Genomic DNA, 25597 nt, shown 5'->3' with positions numbered 1-25597 from the left:
AAGAAGTTTGAAACCACCAGGATTCTTCCTAGAGCTGGCCAGCCATCTAAACTGAGCGATCGGGGGAGAATGGCCTTAGACAGGGAGGTGACCAAGAACCCGATGGTCCCTCTGTCAGAGCTCCAGAGGTCCTCTGTGGAGAGAGGAGAACCTTCCAGAAGGACAACCATCTCTGCAGCAATCCACCAATCAGGCCTGTATGGTAGAGTGGCCAGATGGAAGCCACTCCTTAGTAAAAGGCACATGGCAGCCCGCCTGAAGTTTGCCAAAAGGCACCTGATGGACTCTCAGACCATGAGAAACAAAATTCTCTGGTCTGATGAGACAAAGATTGAACTATTTGGTGTGAATGCCAGGCGTCCCGTTTGGAGGAAACCAGGCACCGCTCATCACTAGGCCAATACCATCCCTACAGTGAAGCATGGTGGTGGCAGCATCATGCTGTGGGGATGTTTTTCAGCGGCAGGAACTGGGAGACTAGTCAGGATAAAGGGAAAGATGACTGCAGCAATGTACAGAGATATCCTGGATGAAAACCTGCACCAGAGCGCTCTTGACCTCAGACTGGGGCGACGGTTCATCTTTCAGCAGGACAATGACCCTAAGCACACAGCCAAGATATCAAAGGAGTGGCTTCAGGACAACTCTATGAATGTCCTTGAGTGGCCCAGCCAGAGCCCAGACTTGAATCCAATTGAACATCTCTGGAGAGATCTTAAAATGGCTGTGCACCGACGCTTCCCATCCAACCTGATGGTGCTTGAGAGGTGCTGCAAAGAGGAATTGGCGAAACTGGCCAAGGATAGGTGTGCCAAGCTTGTGGCATCATATTCAAAAAGACTTGAGGCTGTAATTGCTGCCAAAGGTGCATCGACAAAGTATTGAACAAAGGTGTGAATACTTATGTACATGTGATTTCTCAGTTTTTTTATTTTTAATAAATTTGCAAAAACCTCAAGTAAACTTTTTTCACGTTGTCATCATGGGGTGTTGTGTGTAGAATTCTGAGGAAAAAAATGAATTTAATCCATTTTGGAATAAGGCTGTAACATAAAATGTGGAAAAAGTGATGTGCTGTGAATACTTTCTGGATGCACTATATGCTTGAAACTGGATCTGTAGAGACTGGTGGTGTAATAAAGCAACACTTTACAGCTTTTATTTTACTGGAGCATATCACCAATAATCCTTAGTAAAGCTCTTGAGAACTACCAAGTAAATGCACTGCCGTCAGCATTAACATAAAAAAATATTCCTAGATGTGATGCACAAAAGTGAAATGATGTTAAGGAAAAGGCTAATTAAGCATATGCACAGAAGAGTGTGTACTGTTGGTTAAAAACTAGGGATTTTCAATCATGGAAAATTACAATTTACTTTTTGTTATTTTTTACATTTTTGTTTATCTTTATTACAAATACCAGAAAATGTTAGAAAATTAATAAGCAGAAATTCTAATTATATTTTTCTTTTATGAGCTAATGTTTACAGCCTGAAAATCCATAGTTCTACACTGTATGTTGTAAACATGAAATTATTTTTCAGAATTGTATATTAAAATGGCAATAAAAATTAAGTTGTTTAATTAAATTGTGAAATTCAGCGGTTATTACAGCAATTAAAATTTTGATACATTAATGTAATTATAACAATCAAATAATAAATATGACTTTTTTTTTTTTTCCTCATCCATCAATTTTTACTACCACTTTAATTCCTGGTCGCAAGTTATGGCAGCCTGTTTTGGAAGCAAGGCAGAAACCTTTTACAGAGCATGTCAAGATGGTGCAGGATATGTTAATCCGTTATTTGAATTTTACAAGTAGTGTAAAACCTTTAGTACATTTCATATTTGATCAGCAAGCTGAAAAGGATGGAACAATCTTCCGTCCCTCATCATGGCCAGGGCTTTCACACCAATTGTGGTTTGTTTTTTTTTTTCTGTACCTTTATTTTATTTTTTCCCCCTACATTGTTAATTTTCAAAGAAATCTTCTGTATTGTATACGCAACAACAAAGTTAGCCTCCCTAAGTTTTCAAATTAGTCCTGCCTGATAAAGCAGGAAACATTAAACTTTTACAAAGCAGTATTTTAATAACAAATGTATACTATAATGCTGATATTGCATCAATTAGAAATTCATAATATGTATATTTTTGCTTCAGGTAATTTTTTTTTTCTGCTGGTCTTTTGTATTATCTTGGAATCTTTATTCATCAAGAAACATTAGTACATGCAGTTAAGTCATTAAACACCAACCATTTTCTATAAAATTTTATTTTTATTATTTTTCAAGTTCTCCACATCACCACATCGTCATTTTTTAAGATTCAATATTTTCCTGCACTGTTTATAGGAACATTTCCCCACAAAGCATGATGTGCAATGTCACTGATGCTGCACTTCATAACATTATGCCTATTTCAGTGCTACATATAAGATTATAGATTAAGACAACAAACAACCCAAGTGTGCGCTTCCCCTAAACTCCATGCGCTCATGTGTCAGTACTGTAATTGTACCTTACAATGGAGTAGTTCATGTAACATAATTATTGATCTCACCTGAGAAAAAACGCATGCAGTCAAATAGCAAGTCTTGTGTTTATTTGTAACAGAAGGTGTCTGAATCCACGGTTCCTTTTTTAAAACCAAATTGTGGCCTTATGTAGGTACTGCCATTAACAATGTTATGTGAACAAAATGCAAAGCGTTTGCTGTGTGGTAAAGTAAGTGATATGGAATTGCTGTACTCCTTGATTTACATGCTGAAATAATGCCTGTGCATAATTTTCTGATTAGTTATCTAAGTACTTGATTATAGATAGCATAACAGCTGTGTTAAGTAGTGTTTTTCTGTCTTGTATAACAAAGGGTGGTACCGCAGTAATCAGTTAAGGGTTTTTTTGTGCCCCTTAGTTTATATATTTATTTAGAAATGCTTGGATTTTTTTTGACACCATGCAATTATCCTTTTGTTTCAATTAAAGAAAAAATATTTTAATGAGATCCTTTTGCATCAATTGTGCCTCTTATGGGCTATTTTCCAAAAGTTTAGACTTTCCTCAAAAAATAATTTCTCGTTTTAACCAACAAATCCTCTTCTAAACCTGTATGTAGCTGAGGTGCAGCATAGTTCTAGTTCAGTGATTCCCAATCTTTTATTTCAGGGGAACACTTTTCCAACTGTTGTATATTTAAGTTGAGGACAACCACCTTATATAATACTGCAATACCATAAACACTAAATAGTTTTTGTTAGATCAAGCAGGGGTTCTTAAACTTTTTTAATTAGAGGATCCAAATAAGAATATTATATTTAGACCCAAGAAGAGGATTATTACCGTAATGACAGCAGAGACATACACAGTCAATTTACAGTGGCCATATTGGTGCATAAATATTACTAGATGAGAAAGGTGGAAAGCAAAAAACAGCGACGAGAATCTGACTATAAATACCTAGTGTTAACCTTTAGTAAAGCGGAGAAAAAAATTAATTCTTTATAATGGGTACAGCTCTAGGATGTGTTCATTTTTGAAATAACAATGTATGGCCACTTAATCTCTTGACTCATGGCATCGGATAAGGAATAAAGTGCTAAAAATAATTAATCAGTGCTTTTTATTTACTTAATCTTAATTTTTTTTAAATAACATTTTCAAAAGAACTCCACCTTCTAACAGTATTTTTTTTCTAAATAAGTTACCATCTAATACAACACCCTGGTTTTGATTTAACAGTTCAATATGCTACAGAAAAAATTGAGTCACACAGCTTAATTATTACTAATAAAGTTTTGTTTGATATTTGTGTTTTATACAGGTGACGGGATAAATCCTGATAAGTAATTTGGCAAACAGTCTAGTTTGAAATTTTTAATCCTACCGATTTAACATTGTGCAGAATTGTCAAGGGTCTGTTTTACAGCGTGTCTCACTCTTGTGATAATTTCTGGTGTTTTTACAGTTCTCTGTAACATAACAAATGCGTTGTTCGCATTGCCATAAAATTGAGAATTATCAAACCAGTTTAAAATAGTATTACGAGTAGCACAATAAACTTAATGCAAAACTTCTTTGCAACTTTTTTAGAGTTTATGCTATAACAGTGAACACATGATGGTTCTTCATGGCCATTTAAAGTACAATTAGCATGCAACCATGACACTAACACCAGACATCTCTACAGACTAATGTGGGCTGCAGAGCCCCCAAAGCTAATCAAGTTGTATGAAATCTTTTTGTTCTTTGTTTTTTAAAAAATATTTCTGATGCTAGACTGGCAGGTCCAGTGCTCTTTATCTTCTTTACCTTTTTCCCTGAGATGATTTGTCCACCGGCATGCAGACTGTCATTCATCACTGAGTTCACTTGTCTACAGGCAGTGATGGAGGGCAGCTGTTGGACAGCATTTGCTGCAACCAAAGAATCAAATATGTACTGTCAGAGCAGAAAGCGTTACTACATAATCATGTGAAGACCAATCACAAGTATGTCTGTTATCCAACTATTATAAGCCATAAGGAAATTTATCGCATATAATATACGAACACTAAAAACATAGTGAAGATCAGAACAAAAGTAGTTTGCTGTGACACTAACCAGGTGGGATAACCTGGAGGTTATCTTTAATTATGCTAATGAAATTTTGTTGTTGATTTAAGAGAAATGCATCTTACTCCTAAGCTACAAATATGTTCATGGTATAGTATACTGCAATTGTAATGCTGTAATGTTATACAAATGTGATTCTTGTATTTTATATAATGCTTTTATTGCACTGCTGGTTTATTATAGTGGCCTTTCTGTGGATTGGTGTTTGTATAGAAATGGGAACATCGATGCATGTATTGAACATACTGTAGTACGTTCCTCTAACCAATTCCTTTTTGCACTCATAAAACCTGTACATTTGTTGACTGACATTTTACTGGGCCAGTACTCTACATATATTTGAAAAGTAATGGTGGTACATATTAAATAAAATCATTTGTACAGGCTCACTGGAAATAATAATAAATTGGTATTGATCATGCAGATTAGTTTTGTTGAACAAAGAATATTACCTGGCAGAAATCTCAGTGTTAGAACCTGTACCCTATATGAATAACAGGTGGCAATCTGTAAATTCTTTTTCTTGTCAGAAGAATCACCAAGGATTGAAATTATACCTGATATCTGACACACAAATTGAAATAAAGTGTCAGATTAACAAGGAAACATTGGATTAACAGTGTTGCATCAATGTTTGGATCACTTTTATCATCAAGGGTGATGAAGGCTGCATTCATCACTATGATAATGTCGTATTACTTGTGAGAGAGGATTCAAAGGTTTATACAGACTGAGAGGAACAGGTTAAAGCTTCACAGCATGGAGAGCACAACCTATAGCATATGCCGGAGTGAGGCCTGAAATCAATCTATTGTAGACCTCAACTATAAAGCAAGACTCAAGTGGTAATTGTATAAAACTACAAACTTCAGTAGTAGCATATTTGTTCAGCATAATTCATTAGTCATTTCAGTACAAATTATAGTCCGCAGTTAGTACAAGATGCAACAGCCCACAGGAGCAGCTGCCATTAACACAGAGGAAAAGGTTATTCACAATGCAGGCATGAGCAGTTTCGCTGTTTTGATTTCAGAATGCAGACTAGTATGATTTAAATATCATTAGTTAGATTCCAGATAGGCTAAGAAGAAAAAATGCATTAGAAATTTTAGATAAAAAGTTCATTTGAGACTAGGCAAATATTGGCTGAGATAGGTCTACATTCATATTTAGTACTAGTATACTTCTTGCAAGATTGAACACTGTGTAACTAAGCCATATTGAAGAGAAAGAATAAACATGTATAATGAAAAGAGAGAAGATAAATCCCAAAATGTATTAAAACTTGCCCTTGTTTAGACTTTAGAAGTAGACCGATTTACAATCAAATATATTTAATAATTATAGACCAATTTTAAAATAAAACTTTTTTCTTAGAGAATAGTAGTCTTATGGCTTGAGTCTAGCTGTGAAAAACTGGCTTTTGCATGTACAAATGCAGCCTTAACTCACATCAATGTGCAATCATAACATTTGTTACATACAGTACACATAAATCTTAAATTTTGATGTTGATGGCTCTGTGTAGATGATTTTTGGAATACTGTCAAGTTCATGCCGAGCACTGAACATTCTGTTTGGTGGTCATAGTTGCAAATCCTAAGTAGAAATAATATGTGCAGTGTACCAAAATCGGCATAAAACACATTTGTTACACTCTTAAAATGAGCTGCTGAGTATTCTTGTGCATTACACCTAATCATTCACAATTACTGGCTTGCATACTCCAGTTTAGTTTATCATTCTCACTGTAGTCTTCTTTCTTATATGTTTGTTCAACTGCAGCTTAGCATGTGATTATACATTGCTGAATGGGTAATGTCAGTGGGGACTTTGAGTGAATGCATGAAGATTTGTTCTAGGTGCAAAATTTGACAAAGAATTAACTATATTTTTCTTGTGTGTTGTTTAAGGCATTGCTTTAAAGATCTTGACAGAGTAAATGCTGAAGTTAAATAATTAAAAGAAAGTTTTGCAGAATGTTCATTTCATTTAAAAAAAAATCTAACATTAATGTGGTTAATGAATATGTTTAATTTTAATATTTTAATACTCCTTTGAATTTTTGGAATCTGATAATAAGCATGTTAGGATTTTTGCTCAATTGTATAGTGTTCACTGCCAAGAACATTACATGCTTACCGAAAGAAAACAGCCACAAGGAGTATGTGGAAATAATAAAGGCAATATGTACCTGGCATGGAGGTTGGCTACCTTTAAAAACTGAAAAATACTAATTGGAAATTAAATATGTAGAGGCTTGGGTGTACTGAAATCAAATACAGTACTTAATTTGTATGCAAGAAACATTTTTAGTTAACAACCATCAAATTTCTGGGTCTATTGTTTATGATTAATTAAATGCTGTCTTTGTGTCAGTTCAGCATATTTGCATTAATGAGTTAGAAATTTGTATTTTTTTCTTTTTACACTTGAAGAATTTAATAAGGAGAAGTAATAGAAAATTGTACTTCTTTCTCTGCCTTTGACCTTTGTTGTCTACATTAAAATCATATTGAAAAAGGGAAACAAACAGATCACATTACAAGTGCTCGAGTTGTGAAATACTTAAGTGTCATAAAATTCTTGCATGACTTAAGTGAGGAGAAGCAGCAATAGTAATGTTAGACATCTATGTTATTTATTAATATTCTTTTAAACTACTGTCAATCATAGGAGGATAGTTTCAACTTGCAAGTCTACTTTAAATTCCTCATCTTTATGATTGTGGGATGTCAACTCCACAGAGACATTCCCAGGGCATGAGATTCAGCACTAGGATGTTGGATCTGTGAGCCACTGTGCTATCATACCAGCCAAGAAGGCACTACACAAAGTTTTCTGAAAATGTTCAATTTCCCTTTTTAGTAAAGACATCTGTAAAACCAAACAAACTTTATTTTTCAGCGTAGTCATTGTGAACACTAATATGTTTTTCTGTGCCACTCAAGTAAAATGTTTTTTCTTGCTTAAGCAACTACTCTTCTGTAGCACAGTCAAGGTATTCATTATTGAATACCCTATGAAGTAACCCCTCAGATTATGAAAATACAATCTGTGGCTCTGAAAAGATAAAGACCCAACACATGTAATTTATCAAAGGAAAGGTTTCATGTGAAGAATATGGTTAAACCAGCACCAGCATGTAACAGAAAGAGTAAAACACACACACATCTTCCACAGCAAAGCTGAGCACATCTTATGCAGTGTATCAGCCAAGCAAACAGAGTTACCTGTGTCCAGTGCGGATGTACTGTCTGAGTTTTTTGGGCAGTTGTTTAAAACACCTTGTTCCTTGAGAGTAAAGGTGCTACCACATTTTCCTGCAGCAAAACAAAATGCTCATTTTTTACTACCTTCAGTATTGCTCCTTATGTTAAATTGTTGCTTGTCAGAGCAGCTGAAACTGTTAAACATGCACTACAGCTTAAACAAAAGGATTTGCGTTTGAGGATTTGGAATGGTGAAGAAGTGAAAATTTGCTACTTAGGTTTGGAGTTTATGGAGAATACAACTCCTTAGGCACATTATGGAGAGAATGCAAAACATGTTCACAGATGTTAGACTAAAACATACCTAGTTGTTCATTGATGAAACCAGTATCAATTGGAAAGTGTTTAAGTTGTTCCAGCTGAACTTTTTTGTGAACGAGATATTGATCAACATTGGTTCTTGTGATTTTTCTGTATAACACATTTCACTATGCATGTAGATCAAACAGATATATGGGATTGGCCATGTCCTACCTCCACTAGCTATTCAAAGACAGTGCTTTTTCCTATACAGACGAATTTATCAAAATTACAGGTTGTGACACTCATGCTAAAATGCTGTCAGTCTCAATGGTAGCAAATGTGGCCATATAGGGAAGAGATGTTTTGGCCTGATTCACAAAGAACAGCTTTCCGTATCACAGTTAACTATGTTACTTTTGACAAGATGTTACGTATTCAGTGGCATTTTTTGAATGGGGAAAGCAAAAAACAATTGTTCTAACCTTGAGGAATGTTGCTAATGTCCTAGCAGTAATCCAGTTGTTCAGGTAAAAGAAGAGTAATGGCTGGCAAAATGTATTTCAAATTAAAGTTTAGAATCTTAAAAATCTTTATAAAATGTAAACCGTTGTATTTATTGTTTTTGTTGTTACTCTTTTCCCCCATTAAATAAATTATAAGGGTAACCCAATACTGTCAGATATGTGTCTTTTTGTAAGTTGTTTTCTTCTTTTGGATCGTTTTCAAAAGACATCTTACCATATTGGAGTTCTTCCAACCATTGGCTAACTGCATCATATGAAGTAGTTTCCTGGTATATTTCGACAATGTGATAATGAATCTCTAAATATGTATTGTCCTCTATCCTTAGAAATTCTGTAATAACTTGAGACTTCATTATTGCAGGTTTCAGCATCCAAACTGACATACTGTACTTCAATTACAAGAAACATACATAATAAACCACCAGTTCTTGGATCCTGTAATAGATTTTAATACAGAGCTTATCTGTGGCCATGTACAAAATCAGTACAGTAGAATACAGTACAGGTTCAAAACTGTTTGATCAACCATCTTAATATCATGTTGTTTTTTTTTTTTAACTTTTAAAAATACAGAAAGGAAAATTGTTGCTTAGTCTGTTCTGTAATGTACAGTCTTAATCTGAACAATATTTTTAGAGCATGTGAAACAATTCTGAATGTGGGTAGGACTTGTACATATTAGTAGTCATTTGCAAAAAAAAAATGTAAATCCTTTGCTCTCTTTAACATTTCTTGACAGTCATGTTTACTACAAAGTTTTGTTAGCCGAACATGCTGTCCTTGAAACTAGTACACTACATACTTAGTTCTTAAAAGAGTAATCCAAAAAAGTCACCTACAGTTTCATAATTTTCAATAAGGCTTTAGAAGTTACTGCTTTACAGTTACTTGGCATTTTCTAGTAATCTAATGATAGTGTCTTGACAAAAATGTGATCTTAGTAAACTTAGTTTATATTAAAATGAGAGGAATAACTAACTTTCCTTAAAATTAGCTAATATTGCATAGCTAATTTAAATGTTGGTTATTATTATTAAGAGAAGGAAAGTTTTAAATGTAAGAGCAAGAATCCTGCCTGCTGATTTGCACACTAGCTTTCTCTCTGTCTCTTTCTCTCTTCTACTTCTTAATAAGGACTTTATCAGCTGCACACTTGTAACCTTGCAAAGTCTTTTTGTGTACTGATAAAAACAGCTTATCTTTATTTAACTTTGTGATGTGGTAAATCTTCAAATTACTTTATTACATTTTATAAGAAAATTAAACTCTGCCTTATGAAATAAATCTGTCACACTAGATCTGGAAAAAATAACAGTGTATGGTAAGAAAACTGTCAAATAGACCTGGAAATAAGTCAACATGGAATATTTTGGTTGCTTTTTTGGCAGCACTGTATATTTGTACATATACAGTTTTTATTACATGTTATTTCCTCACATTATGCACAGTTTGCTGGATTTTGAGGAAGAATGACATTCCAGAACATAACTCTGCAACATTAAACAGTATTTCATTTTCTGACTTTAAAAGAGCTATTTTTAGCTCACAGAAGCATAGTGAAAACACTGTAACAGATACTTTCTCCAACTATCATTAGTCTTTTTTTAAACACTGCATCTGTTTGCTATTGATTTCTTTTTTATTAGTAGTTTTCTTAAAAGTATAAAAGTCTTCCCTGTTTGATCAAATTCTTTGCCTTTTTTACCCTTTACATTTAATGGAGATGTGATCATAAAGTAACATGCACTTTCATTCCAATAGTTTGGTTTACTTATTGCAAAAGAGCCACTGCTAGATATAGTGTGTCTTTAGCACTACAGCCTTATCTAACAGACCCTTATATCCGCTCTCTTACAATATGTGTTGTCATGTAATAGAATTATGTTTTAACATTTTAATTAAAAGGTGGCTATGGCAGTTACAGGTATTTTTTGTTTTACTATAAATGTTGCTCATCACCCTCTCTGCTGATTATTCCTTGGGAAATGTGCTATTGTTAAGCCCAGTTTTTACTTTAAAAATGTATGCATTTGCAACAACAAAGGTTTAGGCTTTCAGAAGTGTGTTATCATGCTATAATATACTGTATATGTATAATATAGTTTCAGAAGGGTTTTAACTTTAATGTATATAAATTAAAAGTAAAGCAAAGGCAGAGAGTTTGTTGTTTATAGTGGAGTGTTTTAATTTATTGCTAAATGCAATAAATCAGTTTTTGAAGTTATTTTTCATATTTGCAGCACTATAAAGTGGAAATATAAATTTACAAAAACCTTTACTTGTATCTTTTCAATTAAGTTATTCTAATTAATTACACATTTTTTGAGTCTCTATGGTCTCAAGTAAAAGATGCTTGTCATTTCCAATTAAGAATATTTTGAAGGGTTGTATTCATTTGCTAAATACCCAGATTTTTTATATGCTGGAGAATGTATGTCTTGAAGTTTTCTAGCACTTAAATAATTACTTTCAAAATTAGATGGTAATGCAAATGTAATTTGCAGAAAAATATAAGGGTTAGGATAATTCTTATTTAACCTTGAAAGGACCGCTACAATTTTCTTTATCCAAGTGTGGTAATTGGCATTTTAGTAAGTTATCATAGTCAATATCATTGTTTATTTCTGAGTTTGTTTGAGCTATGGTTTTGTGTGCTGATGCTTTTAATTGCATCTTTTACATGAAACCCATATAGTAATGCACTTACAATCCATAGTCAGTTGACATTTTTAAATGAATGAATTTTTTCTATCCCTTTAAAATTTTATATTTGTAGAAGTTCAGGGATGGTGTCTTTCTGAGTCATACATATTTTAAAGAAATGCAAGTCTTCATGTTGATGTGTGGAAACTTGAGTGCTAGTTGTTATTGCTCTTCATACTTTTAAGATCTTTTTGTTTCAATTACTATGTTGCGTTCACTTTGCCTTATATGCCTATCTGAACTTTTCAGTTAGGACAAATATATTTGTTTGATTTGTCTTAAGTTCTGGCAGGGTAAACAAAGCTGTAATCTGAACATTGTATTTTACATGTTTCAGTTGAAATGTGACTTGCAGTAAACTTTATGGGACATTAGAAAGTATTTGTAGACTTGTAGGATATTTCTACATCCTAATTCCACTGTGTATAGAACCTCTATCTATGTGTCCTATTTTCTGCATCCTCTAATAAATTTACGGCTGAATGACACATTTTCTCCCTCCTTCATTTTAATGAAGTACTACTCATTGAGCAAACCCTGATAGCTTCTATTGAACTCTGAATCAGTCTGACTTGCATTAAATCTCTCATCACAGCTCTTTTTCAAATAACTAGAAATACACATAAATCTAATTCTTTAGATAAATATACTTATATTATGGTTTACACAGAAGTAATATTTACATTATACAAGTTTTGCCTGAGAAAATATGTACTGTACAAAGAAAACAATGTTTTGCGATCTAGATCTTGTAGATATTCAGACCTACAGTATCTTGAGCTATCTTGCTACTTTAAAAATGACAGTTTTGTTTGTACAGTGTAGCAGAGTATCTTATTGCTCTTGTTTTGGTGAAAGCATAGATAATGATTGATGCATTTATTATTGTTCATTTTAATTATTAATAATGTAATCTTAAGTACTCAAGTGGAAACTGCCATTCACCCCAGCTGCAGACTTAATAAAAATATAAAGATGGCAAAAAAGTAATACTTACTTTAATATTTTATAAATGTGTTTATTTTTAAAGCCTCAGAAGAAAGAAGAACACTCAACAGATCATCATGCGAGTCCTCTCAAAATAGTAGAACCATCTATTGATTTATTAGGTTTGGGTAAGTAAATTGGGGACTTGGTTGTAGATGGAGCAACATTGTAAAGGGTAATATAGATATATAAAAATTTAATGCCTCTTCTTAAAAATGCAGTCATGGCACTATACATAACCATTTGCTCACTTGGGTGTCATTTTTTTTTTTTAACTTATGTAATTTCTGGAATGAATCAACTTCTCCAAAACCAACTGGCACTATGAGAAATAGTAATTTCTTATGTATGCTTAATAACTGTTTGTGCCACATTTAGCTGCAATGACCATAATCAGGCCCTTCCTGTAATTCAATACAAGTCTTCCATGTTGTGGTGAAGGAATTTTACTGTGCTTTTCCTTGTAGAAATGTTAAGATTCAGAGACGTACATCTAAAGTGTTTTATTTGTCACATGGGGAAATTTGACAATAGGTAGGTTTTCAGGCATGAACAGCTTGTTTTAGAATCAATCATAGTATATCTATTGGATTTGGATTTTAATGTTGTCTTGCTTTCGTTTTTTTGGATCATTGTTTTGCTCACTTATAATGGCTGAGCATTCTCTTTAGGAATTTTCCGATGCAGAGAAAAATTCATGGCACCTTCAGTTGTGCCAGGTTGTCCATGTTGTGGGACAGAAGAGCATTCCTATGCCTTTGCACTATCATGTTTGACTGTTGGTCTGATGTTCTCCTGGTGGAATACAGTGTTTGTGTTATGCTAAACATAATGAGACCCTTGTCATCTGGAAAATTCCACGTTTGTCTCATCTGTCCAAAGAATGTTCTGTCTGAAGGCTTGTAGATTATTCATGTGCTTCCTTCTTAATGGAATGAGCATATGATTTTAGTTAGCAGTGGTTTCAGCCCTGCTGCTCTCCAGTGAAACTCATTTTTACCCAGTTTCTGTCTTAATGTGGTGTTATAAACACTCTTGGTGAGGCCAAAGAAAGTTGGTGATCTTTGGATTTTTTTTAGGATGCTTTGACATTCTCTGTTATTTTACTCTGAGTTGTTGGAGTAATTCTGGAAAGGTAGCCACTCCTAGGAACGTTCAATTGCTCCTCTACCTCCTTTACATTTGAAGAGCATTATGCCACTCACTTTGATTTGGTGGAGTCCTGCATCCATTCAAAGGGCTTTGTAGATTTATGGTACTGATAGACAACTATTTTCTGAAGTCTGCAGGGATTTGCTTTGTTGGTGGCATCTTGTGCCCATGGAAACTTTATGCCAACATCTTGACTGTGACGGTAAGAATTAAAATAAGTGAGAATTATATTGAGCAGGGTTGGTCATAATCAAGACTCTATTCAATCAGCTGACTCTTATCTCTATAATTGAATTTAACTAAGGGTAAACAACTTTTTTTTTTTGCAAAGTGGTAATTGGTGTTTGTACAGTTTTATTCTTTAGATACACGTTTTTAAATGTGTATTAAATGTATTAACTTAGTATTTTACCTAATGTTATATTTTAGTTGAAAACCTGATTTGTAACTGCAATTGTTTGAATTTTTTTTTTTTTTTTTGCATGACAGTTTATAACTTTCAAATCTGTTCCTTATTCCAAGAGTGAATTGCCAGTTTTAGTAAGAGTTAAATTTGTTCATGGGCTCATTCCAGTGACTGCACTGATTAAGCAGGTTTGTGTCCGGGTCTACCCTACTTTTTATTTCACATTGTCAGAAGTAATATGTGAAACCTATCCTACCTTCTTCTCTTAAGGAAATAGTAAACTATGAAATCATAGTTACCAGATAAAATATTTCCATCAGTAAAGCAGGGTGAGCCAAAAAGAAGTACCAAATTTCAAACATTCTACAAAAACGCTATAAGATGAGCTGAATTTCATTACAACACAAGAGAGGGTATACAAAATAGTTTTTTTCACCGTGTTAAAAAAATAATTTCATCAAGGTGGTGGCCATCATTAGCGATACACACTTCAAGACAATTTCTGAACACTTGCATGACTTGTTCACCCATTTCAAGGGAAATGGCAGCGATTTAATGGCGAATAGCATCCTTGAGGACATCGAGGTTTTGAGTTTGATCTGTGTATACCTTTGCCTTGAGAGAGCCCCACAAGAAGAAATTGCACGGAGCGAGATCAGTTGAACGTGAAAGCCACCCAACATCGTTGCGCAGGGAGATCAGCTTCCCCTGAAACATCTCCCACAAAACTTGCATGGATCTCTGTGCCGTATGAGCTGTTACTCCATCCTGTTGAAACCAGGCATCCAGTACATCTATTTTTTCCAGTTGGGGCCGCAAAAAGTTCTCTAGCATTTCAATGTAGCATTCTGAAGTGATGGTGACCGTTGATCTTTCCTCCTCAAAAAAGTAAGGGCCTACAATGCCACATTTTGCAACGGCACACCAAACTGTAACACGCTCGCTGTGCAGAGGTCTCTGATAAAGTTCACAAGGGTTGGTTTCAGCCCAGTAGTGAACGTTTTGCTTATTTACGCAACCATTGAAATGGAAATGTGCCTCGTGTATGCATATGACGATGGCATCTCAATGAACAGTTTGCAGATTGTTCGCACACAACTCTCTTCGGCTCTCCCGGTCTTTTTCACTGTAAATATGAGATTTGTCAATAATTGTGTTGATACTCAATCTGAAAATCTATTTCAATGATGATTTTTTCTTTTTGTTTTCTTTTAAATAATTTGTACTGAAATAATGAACGAAAATAACATGAAAGTATTTTGAATCATATGCAGTGCTGACTTCACGCTGTCTTCATCTGATACAATTCCTGAAAAAGACATAGCACGCAAACATGTTCCTCAACAGTGTTTTTAGTACAGTACAGTAACAATATATATATTTGTATTAATTTTAAAGTATGCTTGGTAAAAGTAGTGTTTGTTAATATCTATATATTCATTTATTGAAATTTCTGTTCCTGTAGCTAAAAAGCAGTAGGATATCAGGCATATTCAAAGAAGACCTCTTTTATGTATGAATATGAACTCAGATCTATTTATTGTGTAAAATATTGTAACGGAAGATTAAAATCATAGAAGCACTGATACTGAAAATGTTTGGGGAAAAAAAAGACTTATGAAAACTGTTACAGATTGCATCTTTATACTTCGCTTATTTTTGAATTTTGAATATAGTTTGGCTTTATTTGTTCAAAACAATTTAAGTGCCTGACAATTTTCCTTAATGATACAGAAACATTTCTTACAGCTAGTAACAAAATGTGATGAAAATACATAAGTTGAAAGCAGGATGAAAACTCGCCTTTGTAAATGAAATAAGCATTTTTGCCTATCCTCATGCTTTATTCTCATTTGACAAGGCTTGTTATGCTACTAAGATAGCTGAACCATAGGGCGTATTTTTTTTTTTATTTTATTACATAATCTCGGTAGCTACTTTTAGGTATACTTTTATAATACTGGGTAGTACCCCAGCCTAGATTCACCAAGGTGTTGCATATGTTTCTTATGGATATATAAACAGACTCAGTGTAGTGCATTTTTAGACCAGCCTATCTTAGGTCACTTTTTCTTTTGTTTTGTCCAGAAAAATTATAAAATTTATTTGTAATTCAAAATTTAAAATGTATTTTAAAAAGCCTGTAACAGATGTGAAGAACTGATGCCACTTCTAGCTATAAATATCAGCAGATGGATCTCTTAACCATAGATTTCATTTGCAGGATTTAAGGTAAATGAAAAAGCTGTCAAGTATGAAATTAAATATTAGAAAACAAATGAGGTACTAGATTTTCTTGTGATGGCTGTTTTGAAATACCAGAATTGATTTTTTTTTTTTTTGTTCTTAGTGTACATAATTGATATTATGTCATAATATTGTATTTGGTTTTGTGTTTTCACAGTAGTCTTTAAATCATATCTAATATATTGTATTAAAAAAAAACATAAAAAAATGTCAAGGGTAGTTTGAAGAAGGGTGTAAATAAAAGTGATATGAGCCACTTTTGATTCAGTATTTTTAGGAGCATCTTTGGTAGAAATTAGAGCAATGCATCTTTTATAGCAAGTGTTAATTACATTTACCCATTCTTCTAGGCGATGTTGCTTATGGTCCCTCAAGTGAGGTGGGAACCTTTTGGTGAAAAGCAATTTTCAGCTTTTTTCAGCGTCTGTTACTGAGGTTAAGGTTTGAATTGAGAATGCTTATTTGTTGCTTTGGCTGCATACATTGGATCATAATGCTTTTATAAGATTTTTTCATTCTAGCACTGCTTTTCTGCCATTATGCAGTATGTTTTTTCTCATAAATTCTCATGTTATGTTCCACTCTTTTTGCATTCTTCGTGCATCTTATAAGCCACAGGCTTTTGTATATCACAGCACAACTAATGTCAATCTTTTTAATAAAGTCATAGATTTAGATAAATCAAGATGCAAATAACAAAGCATTGTTTGTCATTTAATAAAAAACAGCCAAAATTAAAAAGTATTCTGTGAAAAATTAAGTGCATTCCATCATTTGGTAGCTTGTAGAACCATCTTTGGAACTAATAGCTTGAAAAATAATGGGTTAAGCTCTGTGCGAGTTTAAGTCTATTATGTCATTTTGGACTAACTTTGGTTTACACTGTACACCACTGCTTTGGTTCATTGATGTTTGAGGGGATTTGATTATGCACAACTCTCTAAAAGTGTCATGATCCATTTTCAGCCAAGCTTCCTCTGTCAGGCTGTGGGTCTCACATTGACTTGTAGAGTGATATATACAGAAGAGTTCACGGTGAAGTCAATGATTGTGTCACTTCAGACTCTTGTGGCTGCAGGACAACCTTAAATAATCAACCTTTTATAGTTGAAAGTTCTTATGAAATTCTTGTGATTCACTATGTTGGTTTTCACCAAATATACCATTCTGCTCAACAACAATCAAACAACAACTGTCTGATATTATCTGTTCAGAGTACTGCATTCCCTAAATATTATGGTTCATTCAGAGGCAAATGTGCAAAGTTTAGCCAAGCTGCCATGTTCTTCTTGTAGATGAGTTGTTTCCTGTCTACCCTCCCATGAAAGCCATACTTGTTTGGACTGTTTCTAATGGTCAATAACCATTACATTGGCCATGCTTACAGAGCCCTGTAAATCCTTGCATCATTTGTGATCTTTGCACTCAGAGAATGATGGTGCTTGATTTTTGCGTGAATTTGCAGAGTCAGGTACACCTGGAAATATTGAAATAAACTTCTGAATATTCTCCCTGTAACAATCTGAAAACTGCTTAATCCAGCTTTGGATACCCTGGAGCCATGATAAATTGAGTGTTTTTGTCGAAACATATTTGAAAATGCATGTTCAGTCCAGTTAGATGTTTAAGACTATTTTAGGAATAGGAATATCTTAGGAATCTTCTATTTTTTTTACTTTACAATCTTTAGAAATCCGTGTACAAATCAATAGCTAAGTTTGTTTTCTCATTGGTATTCCATACCTTTGGCTGTAATACTAGAATCTTTTTTTAAGAAGTCTTATCTGCAATTTTAATAAAAATGTTGAAAAGATTTGGTCACATTGCTATCAGCCTGTTTTAGGCATTTCTATTTGAGCAAAACTCTGTACTGATAATTTTCCTGGCTTGGATATTACTGACTAATTTTTGGAGTTTCTGGACCATTAGATCATTTTTTTTTTAATTAAGTTCAAATGAAAGTTTTGTTAAACATTAATTTTTTTTTTTTGTTACATTGCTCTTCCAAATATATGCTTCTTACACTAATATATGTGGGAAAACATGCTCATTTTCTCCTTTTGCATCCATACATATAACAGTGTGATAGTCATTTTTTTCTTTATCTGCTTTGAAAATCATTTTAGTTAGATGATCTTTCTAACTGGTTGTACTTGAGGAAACAACAAGCTGCATCTGATGTATTAAAATTTTAAAGATGCCTTTAAGTGTAATCTGCTGGTGCCTTTGGGTAGATCTGACCTCAGCCTGATTCATCTTATTCTCAGCTACAAGCATGCAATTGGACAGCAACCTGTTACCACCAGAATAGTGAGGAAATGGAGCCTGGAATGTGAAATGGCTCTGAACGACTGCTTCTAAATGACAGACTGGGAAATGATGTGAGAGTCATATAGGGACAATACTAAAGGACTCTGTCACTGCATCACAGACTATATTAACTTCTGTGTTGACACAGTGGTTCCAACAAAGACAGTGTGCTGCTTTTCAAACAGCAAGCCCTGCATTACTAAGAAGCTAAAAGGTCTTCTGAATAAGAAAAAGAAAGCATTCAAATCCGGTGACAGAGGTTCTGAAGGACATACAGCATGCGCTAAAGAAAAAGCTGAGTAAAGGAAAGGAAGCTTACAAAGCTAAAATTGAAAGCAAACTCTCTCAGAATAATATGAAGGATGTCTGGAATGGAATGGGTATAATTACAGGACTTCGCAATTCAGGGCTCAGGTGTTAGAAGGGGATGTGAACAAAGCTAATGCCCCAAACCAAGTTTTTAACAGACTTTTGCTGCCACTGCCACCTTCTTCTGAAAGACCAGTCTCCCCACACCATCCCTACTACATCAACATCTCCTATCACATCAGCTAGATTGGCCATTGACAAGTTCACCTCTGAGCATCAGTGTGGTCTGTCCATAACTGAAGATCAAGAAAGGAGACAACTGAGAAAGCTACACACTGGCAAAGCTGCTGGACCAGATGGAGTTGGTGCCTCTGTTCTTAATGTCTCTGCTGACCAACTTTCATGTGTCCTGTGTCATCTGCTCAGTCTGTCCGTATGGCTTCAGAAAGTGCCACTGCTGTGGAAAACGTCCTGCGTTGTTCCTGTGCCAAACAAGGCAGGCACCTCTTCAGCTAATGACTACAGACAAGTGGCACTTACTTCTCACATAATGAAGACCTATGAGAGACTGGTCCTGGACTCACTGAAGTTTGCTATTGGACAAAAATTGTAGTGGGGGATGCAGTTATCTGTCTGCTCCTCAAGACTTATTCTCACCTGGACAAAGCTGGCAGCACTGTGAGGATTATGTTTTTTTTTTGTTTTTTTTTTATTTCTCTAGCGCCTTCAGTGCCATCTGGCCATGCCTGTTAAGGTGTAAACTCAGAGGTTTGCAGATGGATGAGCCTATGGTGTCCTGGTTAATGGACTATCTGTTTGGCAGATTGCAGTTTGTAAGACTCAATGCACATGTGAGCAGCACTGGAGCACCACAAGAAACAGACCAGTCTCGTTATCCCTTCCCTCTGTACATCTCAGACTACAAATATAACACCAGGTCATGTCACTTGCAGAAATTCTTAGATGGTTCTGTATTAATGGGGTACATCAATAATGGGAATGAGACAGAGTATAGGAGCTAGGTGGAGAAGTTTGTTTGTTGTTGCAAAGAGAATTGTCTGCATCTTAACATCAGCAAAACCGTGGAACTAGTTACTGACTTTCATTGCAGCAAAGAGCCTCTATATCCAGTCACTATTCAAGGAGTGGATGTAGAGGTGGTCCACTACAACAAGTATTTGGAAGTCCACATTAATGACATGTTGGACTGGTCCTGGAACACAGAGGAACTATATAAGGAAGGTCAGACCAGGCTCTTTTTCCTTGGGAGACTGTATTCCTTTAATGTGGGAGGTGACATTCTTTCCATCTTCTAGAACTCTGTGATGGCCAGTGCAATTTTTCTCTGCTGTGGTGTACTGGACTGGTGACATCACTTCAAGAGAGGCCCACTTAATCAGCAAGCTAATAAAAAGGGTGATCTCAGTTATGGGACACATTCTGGACCCCCTGGAGGTCATAGCAAAACTTAGTGCCATTATGAACATATCTCTATATCTTCTCTCAGTTTAAAGGGTGCATGAACTTGTACACCAGTCTATTTTGGATTAATTATTGTTATGAATCATGTTACTTACATGCAGTATGATTCAACTTGTTCAACAAAAATTGAAAGTTTCTGAATTTTAATTTGTTTCTGTTTTAAGTGTGATGTTGATGTTCAAATCTTTTTTAATATTGACCTTTGGTGACTGCACTGTATGACAATATTTTGACAGATCTTCATCTGTATTTTTTCTGTGGTTGACATTTTATCCTCACTGGTGCTGGTAGTTTAATACATCATGAAATGCTGTGTCTCTCCCACATTTGAGGTTTATTGGAGGCCATCTCTTCCATGTGCTGTCTTCTAACACCACTGCTGCCTCTACAATCTTCTGATATTCCTTCCATGCAGCTCCAGTGATCTATTTTTCTGCGGTGTCCCCTGTCTACAAATTCATGCCTCTGGGTCTGCATCATGCCTGTGGCCAAGTGTTTCTTGCTCCACCTCACACTGCTTACTTGAAGTCAGAGGCAACACAATTTGTACTCACTTTCCCCAACTCAGTGAGCCAATTCAAGCTGAGATCATTCACATTATTGGCAGCATCCACATACCCAGTCCAAAGGATTTAAGCAGAGGAGCAGGTCATGTAGGCTCTGTTGTTGAAGTGCTTAATCATCTCTGTCTGTCCGTCTCTCTCTCTCTCTCTCTCTCTCTTTCAGCATCTACAAAATTCTAGTGGAAGCATGTGGTATTATAATGGAAGAAGTAGTTACAGAAAATGATGAATCTATTTAAAAATACCAAAAATGTAAAAAGCAGTAGTAGGAAAGTGCAAGTCTAGGAGTATTTAAAGAAAATAAACAAAAACTTAGTTTATCCATACTAGCATTTTATTAACCCACCCTTTTTAAGAGATATAAAATGCTCCAATGGTTATTTGTTTGTTGCTCTGCACAAAAGGCTAGAAACAGATATTTTGACTTAGCAAGATGATTCTACAGTGTCTACCTCTTTCTCTAAAGTGACTTTGTTTGCCTTCTGACATGGCTTTGGGTCATGATCATGCTGTAATGGTAAATTACAAGAGCTGCTGCCCAGGCAGTGAATGAACATATTTTTTCATCGTATTTTGATGCATTAAATTTTTAACATCATGTATGTAAAGTTGGTTTTTAAAATATTATAGAATGGAGAAGATAGCGGTTAGTATACTGCTGCTGCTGTTGTTGCTTTAAGACAAAATGGCTTATACTTCATCCTAAAAGAAACATTTAAATTACCGTTTCTAACCCTTTTGTGTGCTTTTTAATATTCTATAAATGTAGCGCTGCTTTTCCTGAGAAATCTTCTGACTGAGAATCGATAAGTGGCATAGATTTTAGCCACAGAGTTATTACCCTCTATTGATTGTTTGGTTATGTTAGAGAGCAGTTTGCAGAGAGAAGGTGTCAATTATTTAAAAGGAAATTAGGAATTGAGAGTTTCTAGCATTGTCGTGGATTTTTTTTTTTTCCTCTTTTACCTCCCCCATCTTTTATTTCCTCAAATCCCCTTACTTAAAAATTCACAAAAGTACAGATAGTTTTTGGAAGAAAGAGCTTATCAATTATTTAGGTACAATATTGCCTCGATCCTCTTGGGTATGAAAGAGCAGCTGCAAGGAAAGGAATTTATAGTCTATACTGTGACCAGAGGCTATACTTGATGGAAGGGTTGCCGGATGATGAGGCTCAAATTGAACAATGTGTCTTACTGATGTGTATTTCAAGTTGAGGAAGAACAAAGTCCCAGAGTGGTAATCTGGTAATAAATATAAATTGAAGATGTGGAGGAAACTATATTGTTAACTTTTATTTTTATTTTTTGGTATAAGAACAAAGCTCTTATGTTTCTATAACAGTTTTCTCTTATATATTGAGAAATTATGTGTTCTAGGATCAGAAAAAACGTTTTTGCAGGTGATTTTCTTTCAATGTAAAATAAATAAAATGTAAAGAAAAAATCAAAATGATATTATAAAAACATAATATTAAATAATATTTCAGTAGGTTTCAAACATGCTTGGTTTATTTTTTTCTACTGTTTCTAATTTCATTTCCATATGGATTAAAGATTTCTGTTGCCAGTGCCAAATTAGTAGCCAATTCATTTTTTGAAAATGGCTAAGTAAGCAGACGGGTTTTTGTCATCTTTGAAATTGGTCTGTTTAACATTCATGCAGTATCTTTGTGCTTTGTAAAAATAATCAACCTGGATGAGTATAGTCTTGTATTTTTTGTGTAAAATACATATTGATAGTGTAAATTTAAATCTTGCAGCCACATCTTGATTTCTGCCTGCATTTGATTACTGCTAGAAATTAATGGTAGGCATAATGGAATATATACTGTGTATCTATGAATATACATGAATATATATCTACAAATGTTTTAATATATGTTATGTATGTATGTAGTGAGGAAAATAATGTCCCCCCAGTTCAGGGTCAGTGTTGGCAGAGCTGTCCTGTGATGGTTTAAAAGTTGAAATTGCACATTTGCATGAAATCAACAGTATAACTCATTGTCCTTAGTTGTAATAAATCTTGACCTCTTAAAAAGTGTTATGTGTTATTTTGACTGCTGATACTTTCTGAGCTAGTACTGATCTACTGTATACAGTATGCAAAAGTGTATATGCATTAAATTTATAATTCTAACTTTTATTTTTGAATTCTACATTTTTATTTTAAAGTATTTAAAAGTAATATGCGGTATTGGTAATATTGTGTGTCCATGGAAGATTATGTGTAAATTCCTTGAAAAATGTTTTTTTATTTAGTTTTTTGTAAATGAATATAAAATATGTAAGGGAAATTAGATGTTATTAAATACTAGAATACAAGAACATTGCACCAGAATTTTTAAAGTAGTTTTGTGCCATTTGAGCATGTGGCAAAGAATAGCAGGTACTGTACTATAAACGGTTGAAGATTCACTGAAAAGAAAAAAAAAAATTGACCTGACTGCAAAGCACTTATCAAGATTACAGCTGCCATGACAGTTGATGCATAATATTGCAGAGGTTCAGCCAAGCATGAGAATACTGCATCTGGCTAGTCAAACCTATTTTTAAGAAGCCTTTTAGAATTGCTTAGATTTTTGAGTGAATGACTCATGAATGGAGGACCAAGATTATGAATCTTCTTAAAGGGTAAGGTGTTGATTATGTGAATATCATTTTTTTACTGTACTGTTTACAGAGCCTGTATGTATATATTTGTCAACATCAGAAGACTTATTTTCACTCATTGACAATTTAAGGATTAGAAAGCCACAGTCAAACTACTTCCACTACCTATTTTGTCTTAAAGCACAACTTCTTTCATGCTCTTGAATTAAATATTCTTTTATTATATTAAGCAAAAATATTTTTACCTGCGTATTTCATAAATTGCTTGGCTTGCTTTGTGTACCATGTGACGTAATTATGTGTTTCAAAGGCTTAATGATTTCTGTGCAATTCTCACAATTTGCTTAAAACAGAAGCTGTAATATAGAGATTACTTGCATGACAATTATCAGGTACAGCCATAGTGCAGTTGTTTGTTTTTCTGTATTCACAGTTTTGTTGGCTATAAGGTCCACAATGAAAAGTGGAGACTGAATCAAAAACATTAGTCTTTAAACTTGAATGGCTTAGCCACTGTGGGCGCCCTCTAACTAGAGATGTCTGCTGCTGAAGAGAATTCTTTTGCTTTGCGGGATTCCTCTGTTTCTCAGCAGAATACTAAGAAACTTAAAGGCTGGAGAAAGGTGGTACTACACTTAACACTCAAACTGCACAATATTGAAATAGTATTGTAACTTAAGTACTGTAATAACTTTGGTTCATCAATTTTCTAACCTGCATATACAGTTCAGTAACATATTGAGGAAATTCATATCCCAATATCATTGGCCATAAAGAGGAAGGCAAACTTAAACAGTGGAACAGTTGATTGCAGACCACATTAAAGCAAGTACCTACACTCATTCAAACCATGCCAGGCTTAGTTACTAATACACTGAACAAGCAAGTCTTTAGTATATGGAAAGAAAATCTACAGCAGACAAGAGGAGAATGTGTTAACACTGTACGAACAGTGCCCCGTTCAGATTTCAAACCAAGTTTGTCAACTGCAAAATTACTGCCACTGTGCTATGTGCTACACACATGCACTTAGAAACATATTGTAATATTTCAGTACTGAATGATGTCTGAAATGTAGTATGCCAAAGAAAGATCTAAATGTTTTGGTCACTGTTGTAATGTTGACTATTTACCACTTTCTCGGAAGCTGTGTAAATTCTTTAAAATATTATACCACAATATTAATCTAACAAGATGACATGATTTCCTTACTACACTGCTCACAAAAATTAAAGGAACACTTTAAAGAAACACATTAGATACATCAGATCTCAATATGAAGTTGGATATCTATACAAATAACGACAGGGCAATGTCTTAGGAACAAAAGGATGCCAAGTCTTTTAATGGAAATAAAAGTTTTCTGCCTACAGAGGGCTCAATTGTGTAGACACCCTAAAATCAGAGTGAAATGAAGATGTGGCAGGCTAGTCCATTTTTTCAAAAACTTAATTTCTGCTACTCAAAATGCTTTTCAGTATCTTGTGTGGCCCCCACGAGCTTGTATGCATGCTTGACAACGTCGGGGCATGCTCCTAATGAGACAACGGATGGTGTCTTTTGGCATTTCCTCCCAGATCTGTATGAGGGCATCCCTGAGCTGTTGTACAGTCTGAGGAGCAACCTGGCGGCGCCTAATGGACCGAAACATAACATAATGTCCCACAGATGTTCTATTGGGTTTAAGTCAGGGGATCGTGAAGGCCATTCAATTGTTTCAATTCCTTCATCCTCCAGGTACTGCCTGCATACTCTTGCCACATGAGGCCGGGCATTGTCGTGCATTAGGAGGAAACCAGGACCTACTGCACCAGCGTAAGGTCTGACAATGGGTCCAAGGATTTCATCCTGATACCTAATGGCAGTCAAGGTGTCTTTGTCTAGCTTGTAGAATTCTGTGCGTCCCTCCATGGATATGCCTCCCCAGACCATCACTGACCCACCACCAAACTGGTCATGCTGAATGATGTTACAGATAGCATAACATTCTCCATGGCTTCTGCAGACCCTTCAACGTCTGTCACATGTGCAGCATAACATTCTCCATGGCTTCTGCAGACCCTTCATGTCTGTCACATGTGCTCAGGGTGAACCTGCTCTCATCTGTGAAAAACACAGGGTGCCATTGGTGGACCTGACAATTCTGGTATTCTATGGTAAATGCCGA

At 34.9% G+C, this 25597-nt stretch overlaps 1 protein-coding gene across 1 annotated transcript in view; it reads left to right on the top strand.

Moving 5' to 3' along the window:
• smap1 (small ArfGAP 1) overlaps positions 1-25597 on the top strand; it is a 167889-nt gene that overhangs the window by 104093 nt on the left and 38199 nt on the right. Inside the window, exon 7 of the mRNA XM_039738283.1 lies at positions 12390-12474. Coding sequence (XP_039594217.1) covers positions 12390-12474 — 85 coding nt within the window. The remainder of the gene's footprint in view (positions 1-12389; positions 12475-25597) is intronic.

The sequence above is a fragment of the Polypterus senegalus genome, chromosome 16 (genome assembly GCF_016835505.1).
Source record: "Polypterus senegalus isolate Bchr_013 chromosome 16, ASM1683550v1, whole genome shotgun sequence".
NCBI classification, from domain to species: domain Eukaryota; kingdom Metazoa; phylum Chordata; class Cladistia; order Polypteriformes; family Polypteridae; genus Polypterus; species Polypterus senegalus.
The sequence above is the reverse complement of the archived record's forward strand: the minus strand, read 5'-3'. Positions and strand labels throughout refer to the sequence as shown.